Genomic DNA, 11190 nt, shown 5'->3' on the forward strand with positions numbered 1-11190 from the left:
CAAGCTACATTTCTACAGCCTCCTGATGTTGAAGAGGCGCTGTTGCGCCTTCTCCACCGCACTGTCTGTGTGGGTGGATCATTTTAGTTTGTCCGTGATGTGTACACCCAGGAACTTAACTTTCCACCTTCTCCACTGCTGTTCCTTCGATGTGGATAGGGGGGTGCTCCCTCTGCTGTTTCCTGAAGTCCACGATCATCTCCTTTGTTTTGTTGACGTTGAGTGAGAGGTTGTTTTCCTGACACCACACTGTGCCCTCACCTCCTCTCTGTAGGCTGTCTCGTCGCCGTTGGTAATCAAGCTCACTACTGTTGTGTCATCTGCAAACTTGATGATTGAGTTGGAGGCGTGCATGACCATGCAGTCGTGGGTGAACAGGGAGTACAGGAGGGGGATGAGCACGCACCCTTGTGGGGCCCCAGTGTTGAGGGTCAGCGAAGTGGAGGCGGGGGCGGCCACCTGGGGGCGGCCCGTCAGGAAGTCCAGGACCCAATTGCACAGGGTGGGGTTGAGACCTAGGGCCTCCAGCTTGATGATGAGTATATATACAGTGTTGTAACGATGTGCAAATAGTGAAAGTACAAAAGGGAAAATAAATAAACATAAATATGTTTTTGTTTTTTTTACGTTTCTCTCACTTTCATTCTTTGTCTTTCTCACTGCAGAAGACGTGATGCTAGTGGGCAGGGCTTACAACAGGGCTGCATTCAGTATGTTTTTACGTTCTGAAACGTTCAATTGAACGGAAACGGGTCTGTACTAAACGACCAGTTAAAAAACCTGGTTCGGGTTGTGGGTTGGGGAACGCTGTCAGCATGGCCACTGCCCTTTAAATACATCACTTATTGCATTAAGCTACACCTCGCCACCCACCAAACGGGAGCAAACATACCTCAGTCTGTTCAAGAACGTTTTTGGGGAAACGTTCAACAACATAGCAGACGTTCAAGAGAACTGAACGCACCTCTGATGTTGTGATGGTCGGGGCTTATAGCAGTCGATGTGGTACTAAAATAATTCACATAATAATTGGGGCTTTTAAGATGTTTTTTTTAATTGATTTTCAAATGCAGGAAAAGGAAGCATACAGAAGCAATAATGTAAATCAAATTGTTGCGTTATATCACCCAATAATTCAGAGAACAATGTTATACTTTTACTTCTTGACTGTTCACAACATGCTCATTTGATTAGTGATTTTTTGATTGATATTAATTCATATTTAAGGAGAAAGACACTTTATGTTTTCCAGTTGCTAAAAAAATAATGATATTAAATGGCATTTTGCTCATAGTATATCAATGTTTTTCAGAATAGACAGAAGTTGGCTAAATCAGCCAGCGGTCTGGATGTTTGTATTGATCCAGTCCTGGTATTTAGATATGAGTGTGTACACCCCAGGTTTGGTCTTGCGACCACATCCATACCCGAAGGACACGACTCCCCTTAGTTTACCTCCACACATCAACGGGCCACCAGAGTCTCCCTGAAACACACAGCACATATATTACTTTAACACACACACACACACACACACACACACACACACACACACACACACACACACACACACACACTTGCACGTGTAACAGTATAACTTTACGTCCGTCCCCTCGCCCATACCCGGGCTCGAACCAGGGACCCTCTGCACACATCAACAACAGTCACCCACGAAGCATCGTTACCCATCGCTCCACAAAAGCCGCGGCCCTTGTTCGAGGGGGAACCACTACTTCAAGGTCTCAGAGCAAGTGACGTCACCGATTGAAAGGCTATTAGCGCGCACCACCGCTAACTAGCTAGCCATTTCACATCCGTTACACACGCACGCACACACACACACACACACACACACACACACACACACACACACACACACACACACACACACACACACACACACCTGACAAGCATCAGCCGGCTGCTGACATCCAACGTAACCAGCACACAGCATGCCTCCATAGATGATAGGGTTGAAGTTGTAGTATTTTCCGGAATTACACTTGGCTCTGTTGATCACGGTGACGTTTACAGACAGCAGGACATCAGACTGGGCTGATCTGTTACCGTTTTCTATCGTTAATCCCCATCCGGCCACAGAGCACTCTGTCCCAGCCGGGACGTCCCATACAGGATCGGGTAGACTCATGATGTCCACAGTCTTGGTCAGCTCCACTGGTTTCGTCAGCTGGAGGAAATGGGGGTGGGGGGGGACACATTAGTGGTGCGCAGGTCGGCGGTTTGTTCACCCGCCCGCAATTGCTAATAACCCATTGGAAACCGCCCGACTATATCTGATCATGTGAAAAATCGCACCAAACCCTAACCTGCAAATACAGAACATGCGCTGTAGGCTACAGTCAAAAACGGCACCAAACCCTAACCTGCAAATACAGAACATGGGCTGTAGGCTACAGTCAGAAATGGCAGAACGGTGTGTTGACAGGTGGTGCAGGATTTGTTTTTACATTAATTATTTCAAACTTTCTAATTTCAATAGGTCTTTGGTGGTCACGTGACCTACTGGACTCAACCACGGTTCAGAATGTCCACTGAGTAGCCTTAAATGTAGCACAAACTTTCGTTTGTCCATTTTTCATTTCACACGATTTTACATGAATTTTTCAAAATGTTAAATTTCAATAGCTCCTTGGTCATGTGACCTACTGACCTCAACCAAGGTTCAGAGTGTCCACTGACTATTCTTCTATATTGCACACCCTTTTGTTTGTCCCTTTTCATCTCAGGTGATTTTATGTAAATGTTTCATTTTTCTTTTCTTTTTTCAATAGCTCCTTGGTCATGTGACCTGGTGACTTCAAACAAGAATGTCCACTCAGTGGGCCTACACATTGCACACTCTTTAGTTCATTTTCATCTCACACGGTTCTACATACATTTTTTTACTTTTGTAATTTCAGTAGTTCCCTGGTCATGTGACCTACAACCCTCATACTACTTTCAGATATCTACTGACTAGTCTTATACATGGCACACCCTGTTGTTTGTCCATTTTCATCTCACACGTTTTTACATTAATTGCCTTCTCTGTTCCCCTGAAGGACAGTGTCACTCACTCACCTATTCACTTGGGCCTTCTCCCTAGGGCCTTCCTGACATCCAGGCAGGCCCCCATTGACCTGGTGACCTCTGACTCCAGGCCTCTAGGCCTACACTCCCTGCCTGCCTGCCTGCCTGCCTGCCCTCTTCCTGGGCCTGAGAGTGTATAGCTTACTCCCTGGAACGACAGACCTCTAGGCCTCCACACCCACTCTCCTTACACAGTCAACACCCCTCTCACTGGGCATCACCGCGTCCCGGCCGGGGCTCAGCCATCTCCATAACCTTGCCCACCAGGCGAACCGGGGCACCCACACTTAAGCACCCCTCCCCGAACACGAAGACTTCTATATACCTATTGTCAGGAGCCACGTGCACCTGGTAACCCGAAACAGGCTCTGTGCACCTGGTAACCCGAAACAGGCTCTGTGCACCTGGTAACCCGAAACAGGCTCTGTGCACCTGGTAACCCGAAACAGGCTCTGTGCACCTGGTAACCCGAAACAGGCTTTGTGCAACCCCCCTCTTTTTTCCACTCAGAGACTAAGTCCCCACTCCAACCTCCATGGCCCGCGAGTCCCGCCGTCCCTGCTCGGACTCTGAGTTCCCTCTGTCTTGTTGGAGGGCTCCTCGTGCACCTGGTGACGCTTTGACTTCCACAGCGAGTCCCAACCTGACTCACAGTCCCACCAGAGGACGGGCCCGGGACGATCGGCGACCACCACCTAGCCCATTACTATCCAGAGCCCCATGTCAATGTCTTACGCCTTCTACCCGCCTGCCTGGGCTCTCTCACATTCTGTGTCTGGCCTCTGGCCCTTCTGCGTGAACCTGGTAACCCGTAAGTAAAGAAGGAGGAAGGTGGAGGAAGACGCCTTCCGTCCCCGACAAAAGCTTGGATCGAGGGCTGACTTTCAATAGATCGCAGCGAGTGAGCTGCTCTGCTACGTACAAAACCCTGACCCAGAATCAGGTCGTCTACAAGTGATTTAGCACCAGGTTCCCCACAAACATGCGGTGAGCATCAGGAGAGGTGCGGCAACTCATGCGGCCGCACCCCAATCCCGTCACGAACGGCTCTACTCACCTGCCAAAAGAGGCAGGCTATCGTTACGTTTCGTTACGTTTAAGGAGGATTCTGACTTAGAGGCGTTCAGTCATAATCCCACAGACAGTAGCTTCGTACCATTGGCTCCACAGCCAAGCACATACACCAAATGTACTTGGGGGATTTGAGTGCGACCGATTTGAGGTGGGTATGGTCCTTTGAATTTCGTCAAGTTGACATTCAGTGATCCGTGCCCGTCCGTTTCATGGGTCCGCAGCAAATCAATGAGCGTGGATGGTACTACCCACATCAGATGTAGGCCTCCCTCCCCAGACAAGCTGGAGATACCTCTCCCCACTTCGTTGGGCATGATCCAGATTCATGCAATGCCCTATCACTACAGGGCCAATTGGTTTAGTCTCCGCCTCGAGTCTAGTGAGCGTAGAGGAGACCTCCCCACCTACAATGTGTGGTGTCCCGCACTCAGGCAAGCCTGAGGCCTGGTAGTGTCAGTTAATGGTAAGGCACATGCCATCTCTACTACATGTATAAGGAGAGTGGAGGAGAGCTCCCACATAGAATGTGTAGAGTCCCGCACCCAGGCGGACCTGAGACCTGGCGGTGTCCATAACCGCTAAGCATATTCCATCTCCATTTAGTGCTCCACTGTTAGCGGGTCCAGCCGAAGGCATCGCCCGATTTCAAACCTTTGCGGTTTAGAGTTAGCTAAGTATACGGGGGACGTGTGTTTAAACGTTTCACCACAGCCACTCTGTGATCAGACTGATGCCAGTAAGTACACTTTCATCAGCCGTCTCCCAGGTCTTAACTCCACCCACCCTCCCAGCCAAATCCAGGGATGCGTTCGAGCCATCATTATCTGATTGGCTTCCTGTCAAGGTCAGGATTCGTTTACAAGAGCCCCGTAGCAAATCATTGAGTCTGGTGTAACTGCCGTCACATTTTCATGCTTGACGGAAAGACCCATATTCCAGGACCGACTGCTGCCTTCTTTTTAACGATCAACAGCCGTCACCATCTGCAGGACTCTCTTTGCGTACGGACTAGTACCAAGGTAACTCTCGTTTTGGTTTGCATCGTTAGCGACACCTGAAAAAAGGTGACATACAGGGAGGGATTGGAAGAGCCCTGCTAGAGGGCTACCTCGTTATCTCCCTTACTAAGGCTAAGGACTTCACGAGTCATTGTTACTCCCGCCATTTACCCACGCTTCATTGAATTTCTTCACTTTGACATTCAGAGTACTGGGCCGAAATCACATCGCGTCAACACCCACCTAGGGCCTTCACGATGCTTTGTTTTAATTAAACAGTCAGATTCCCCTGGTCCGCACCAGTTCAAAGTCAGTTGCTAGGTCCTGGTCGATGCAACCCGGCAGAGTCCCAGCGCGAATGGGGCCGGCGAGCGCCGTAGCTGGGCAGATCCGCGAGAAGGGCCCGGCGCATGTCCCGAGTCGTTGCCACCGTACGCCAGACCTAATCCCCCACCGGCCCACTTTCGGTCCGCCGACGGACACCACCCCGACAAACCCCCGCACGCAGCCCCTTGCGAGACCACGCACGATATACTGCGAGATGGGCCGCACAACGAACTTCCAACGGTGGCGAGAGGAGGACGACGGAGCAACTGCTCCCCCAGCCGCGGCTCGAGCCGTGCTTCGCACCCCAGCCCGACCGACGCAGCCCTTAGAGCCAATCCTTATCCCGAAGTTACGGATCTGAGTTGCCGACTTCCCTTTCCTACATTGTTCTAACATGTCAGAGGCTGTTCACCTTGGAGACCTGCTGCAGATATGGGTACGGCTCGGCGCGAGATTTACACCCTCTCCCCTGGATTTTCAAGGGCCAGCGAGAGCTCACCGGACTCCACCGGAACCGCAACGCTTTCCAGGCTTGGGCCCCTCTCTTGGGGCGAACCCATTCCAGGGCGCCCTGCCCTTCACAAAGAAAAGAGAACTCTCCCCGGGGCTCCCGCCAGCTTCTCCGGGATCGGTTACGTTACCGCACTGGACGTCTCGCAGTGCACGTCTCCGCTAGTCCGTGGACATTCTGAAAATAGTTTAAGGTCAGTAGGTCACAAATTAGAAAGTTTGAAAAATGTATGTAAAATCTTGTGAGTTGAAAATTGACAAATTCAAAGGATGCGCAATGTGTAGGCCCACTGAGTGGACATTCTGAACCTTGTCAGTAGGTCACATGACCAAGGAGCTATTGAAATTCAAAAGTTCACAAAATTCATGTAAAATCACCTGAGATGAAAATGGAGAAACTAAAGAGTGTGCAATGTTTAGGCCCACTGAGTGGACATTCTGAACCTTGTCAGTAGGTCACATGACCAAGTAGCTATTGAAATTCAAAAGTTCACAAAATTCATGTAAAATCACCTGAGATGAAAATGGATAAACTAAAGAGTGTGCAATGTTTAGGCCCACTGAGTGGACATTCTGAACCTTGTCAGTAGGTCACATGACCAAGTAGCTATTGAAATTCAAAAGTTCACAAAATTCATGTAAAATCACCTGAGATGAAAATGGATAAACTAAAGAGTGTGCAATGTTTAGGCCCACTGAGTGGACATTCTGAACCTTGTTTGAGTCCAGTAGGTCACATGACCAAGTAGCTATTGAAATTAGAATGTATGTAAACACGTGTGAGATGAAAATGGAAAAACAACAGGGTTTGCCATGTATAAGGCTAGTCAGTGGATATTCTGAAAGTAGTATGAGGGTTGTAGGTCACATGACCAGGGAACTTTTGAAATTAAAAAAGTAAAAAAAATGAATGTAAAACCGTGTGAGATGAAAATTAACAAACTAAAGAGTGTGCAATGTGTAGGCCCACTGAGTGGACATTCTGAACCTTGTTTGAGGTCAGTAGGTCACATGACCAAGGAGCTATTGAAATTCAAAAGTTCACAAAATTCATGTAAAATCAACTGAGATGAAAATGGAGAAACCAAAGGATGTGCAATGTGTAGGCCCACTGAGTGGACATTCTGAACCTTGTTTAAGTCAAGTAGGTCACATGACCAAGAAGCTATTGAAATTCTAATGTCAAAAAAGTTTGTACTTTGTTTACGCTCCCTAACTAATTTTAAACTAGGAATACAAAATGCTGCTCAAATATCCACATGTTTATTAACTTTGGAAAGCAAAAAAAGACCTGTGCAATGTTTTGTGCAATTTTTCAAACATCATGACACTGATTTGGAGTCTGTGGCTCAAGTGGCTTGAAAGCTATTGAGGTTTGAAAGCGCTAATATCCGTTGAATATCCAACTTGAAACTGTCTTTACCTCGGTCATGTTGTGACTGTTGAATTTGTACAGCGCCTCACAATCACATAACATAGACGGCCCTGCTATCATCCTCTTAACACTTTACCAATCTTTCCCAAATATTACTGTTCTGGCCCTCCCTTCTCTTTTTTAACTCTCTTTTCGCAGCTTTTGTCTTATTGAATTAAACCCCGACAATGTCACTTTTGCCTCCGTGGATTGACATTAACTTGTTCTGCCTGTTTCCATTAGCATGATTTGGTGATTGGCGTGTAGTCTATTTGGCGCACGTACGGTTAAGTTTAGGTTTATGTACTACTGCAAGAATAACCTCCAGGTAGCCTATAGATATAAACTATAGATATAAACTGCACAATAATTATACATGTATGGATATTTTAAAGATTGTTTTCGCTTTATTCAAATCGCCCTTATTTAATGACCCTAAACCCGTCTGCCCGGTGGATATAACCGCTTGGCCTGCGGATTATGAGTCAACACGCGCATCACTAGGACACATGCAAGGTGACACAAGTATATGTATCTTATTAGCTGATGTGTCGTGAACGTTCTGGTACAAACAATGGTAGCCCACATCTCCCAACTGGGTGCCACACATTGACCGCGGACGAGGTGAGTTTCCCCTTTACTATGTAAAGCGCTTTGAGTACATCCGTAGGTAGAACGGCGCTATTTATAAATCCAATCCATTATTCGTTGTTGTTGTTATTATTACTTTAAATTAAAAACGACATTATTCTCAAATACACGTGGTGGGTCTCTCAATCTGTTTTTACACCTAATTTTGAATGAGAAATATCATGGATTATGTTTGGTGCAATTTATTGTTTCTGAATGATCCTGACCTGTAGCAGCATGATGTCGTGGCGGTGGTCCGCAGCGTTGTAGTAGGGATAAGGAACGTGGTTCTCCACATCTCTGACCTGTCTGTAAGCCTTCTCAGTTGCATTTACGGAGTGGACACCCAGATTGACCGTCTTTATTCTAAAGACAATATCCAGAATCCGATTTCGTTAGACAATACATTCCTTAGAAAAATGTACATGGAGACGTGTTGGATACACTAGCATCTCTGAATATACAGTATAGGATCACAGATCGATGTTACACCACAAAATTAAACATTGACATTCAGCACGATACAGTTTGACTTAATTCATTTCAGCTTGCGTAATAAAAAAAATATATTTGTATTAATACATATTTTCTCAGCAATTAAACAAAAAACAATATTACAAAAGATGCACAAAAAAACATTTAGTATTGTGACAACCTACAAATGTGAGGACAAGCCCTTTTTTACTTTACAGTGGGCTGCAGTCAGGACCCATGACTCGTTGATGAGGATCCCTCCACAGACTAGATCACCTTTGCCGTTCTCCAATCGGGCCATGTAGGGTAAAGAGTGAGGCACCACCTCCACTCCACCAATGATCTTTGCACAATCACCTTGGAGGAAATATGAAAGTATACATTGAAGTGGATCAGTGAAGACAGGGAACATGGGTACATACATACTGACAGACACTGAACGTATACAGACACTGAGCACCAAGACAATGGAGAAGATCAGATGTGATGGCGTGCATGTACCCACACATACACAGAGACTCTTACCTGTGTGCAGATACAACGGGAGAATAGTGACGACCCAGAGACAGACGACTATGATGTGTGTCATGGTCGTGTCCTTCAGAAGGCTCTGGTGTAGAGATGCTGTCTAATGTTGTTCTGATGTTGGTGTGAAGAAAGCTGTGAGGAGCTCTGGTCTCTCTCTGACTTTTGAACCGCTGTTTATGCTCAACTCAAAGGATGTGGTCGTGGTAACAAGTCAGAAACTCACACAGACAGCCAACACCCTCAGTTTCCAGACGCTGGTCAACTCACAGTCACAATACTTTGCCAGAGCCCGGACTTGAACCCGATCAAACATCTCTGGAGAGACCTGAAAATAGCTGTCCAGAGCATGGAGGCGCTACCAGGAGACAGGCCAGTACATCAGGAGACGTGGAGGAGGCCGTAGGAGGGCAACAACCCAGCAGCAGGACCGCTACCTCCGCCTTTGTGCAAGGAGTAGCACTGCCAGAGCCCTGCAAAATGACCTCCAGCAGGCCACAAATGTGCATGTGTCAGCATATGGTCTCACAAGGGCTCTGAGGATCTCATCTCGGTACCTAATGGCAGTCAGGCTACCTCTGGCGAGCACATGGAGGGCTGTGCGGCCCCACAAAGAAATGCCACCCCACACCATGACTGACCCACCGCCAAACCGGTCATGCTGGAGGATGTTGCAGGCAGCAGAACGTTCTCCACGGCGTCTCCAGACTCTGTCACGTCTGTCACATGTGCTCATGTGCTCAGTGTGAACCTGCTTTCATCTGTGAAGAGCACAGGGCGCCAGTGGCGAATTTGCCAATATTGGTGTTCTCTGGCAAATGCCAAACGTCCTGCACGGTGTTGGGCTGTAAGCACAACCCCCACCTGTGGACGTCGGGCCCTCATACCACCCTCATGGAGTCTGTTTCTGACCGTTTGAGCAGACACATGCACATTTGTGGCCTGCTGGAGGTCATTTTGCAGGGCTCTGGCAGTGCTACTCCTTGCACAAAGGCGGAGGTAGCGGTCCTGCTGCTGGGTTGTTGCCCTCCTACGGCCTCCTCCACGTCTCCTGATGTACTGGCCTGTCTCCTGGTAGCGCCTCCATGCTCTGGACACTACGCTGACAGACACAGCAAACATTCTTGCCACAGCTCGCATTGATGTGCCATCCTGGATGAGCTGCACTACCTGAGCCACTTGTGTGGGTTGTAGACTCCGTCTCATGCTACCACTAGAGTGAGAGCACCGCCAGCATTCAAAAGTGACCAAAACATCAGCCAGGAAGCATAGGAACTGAGAAGTGGTCTGTGGTCACCACCTGCAGAATCACTCCTTTATTGGGGGTGTCTTGCTAATTGCCTATAATTTCCACCTTTTGTCTATTCCATTTGCACAACAGCATTTGCAATTTATTGTCAATCAGTGTTGCTTCCTAAGTGGACAGTTTGATTTCACAGAAGTGTGATTGACTTGGAGTTACATTGTGTTGTTTAAGTGTTCCCTTTATTTTTTTGAGCAGTGTATATAAAAATATATGTAATTTAGTAGACACTTATCCAAAGTAACACATTTTTTGTACACAACATATGTATGTTAAAAATCATGATTTAAAATGCATCATACGATGTGTCAAAATTATTTTGGCGCTTACAAGACAACCGGGGGGCGGGAGGGGGGGGTCCAATCATGATGTCAGTGATCTTCAGGTTGCAGTCGGAACTCTAGAAAGATGCCAAAGTTTATGACTTGGATGTCCGTTCAAAAATATTTTTCCAGTATAAACGTCTTTTTTCGGAGTTCCCAGTTGTTTTGAACACAGAAACTTTGCTTCTTGAAAATCCTACGGTTGAAGTCGGAAGTTTACATCCACTTAGGTTGGAGTCATTAAAACTCGTTTAAAACCACTCCACACATTTCTTGTTAACAAACTATAGTTTTGGCAAGTCGGTTAGGACATCTACTTTGTGCATGACACAAGTAATTTTTCCAACAATTGTTTACAGACAGATTATTTCACTTATAATTCACTGTATCACAATTCCAGTGGATCAGAAGTTTCTATTGTCAACACATAGATATACTGCCAACCCATAGATCACAGTCAACACATATATATACAGTCAACCCATAGATATACAGTCAACACATATATATACAGTCAACCCA

At 47.0% G+C, this 11190-nt stretch overlaps 1 protein-coding gene across 1 annotated transcript; it reads right to left on the minus strand.

Annotated features, from left to right (window-relative positions):
* Positions 1-1333: 1333 nt before the first annotated feature.
* Positions 1334-9106, minus strand: LOC120062961 (granzyme A-like). The gene is made up of 5 exons (XM_039013015.1): positions 9043-9106; positions 8703-8874; positions 8271-8409; positions 1904-2188; positions 1334-1486 (listed from the first exon to the last, which is right to left on the minus strand). The coding sequence occupies exons 1-5, from the start codon at positions 9104-9106 to the stop codon at positions 1334-1336; spliced, it is 813 nt and encodes a 270-aa protein (XP_038868943.1).
* Positions 9107-11190: the final 2084 nt, after the last annotated feature.

This window comes from Salvelinus namaycush, chromosome 18, assembly GCF_016432855.1.
Source record: "Salvelinus namaycush isolate Seneca chromosome 18, SaNama_1.0, whole genome shotgun sequence".
Lineage (NCBI taxonomy): Eukaryota > Metazoa > Chordata > Actinopteri > Salmoniformes > Salmonidae > Salvelinus > Salvelinus namaycush.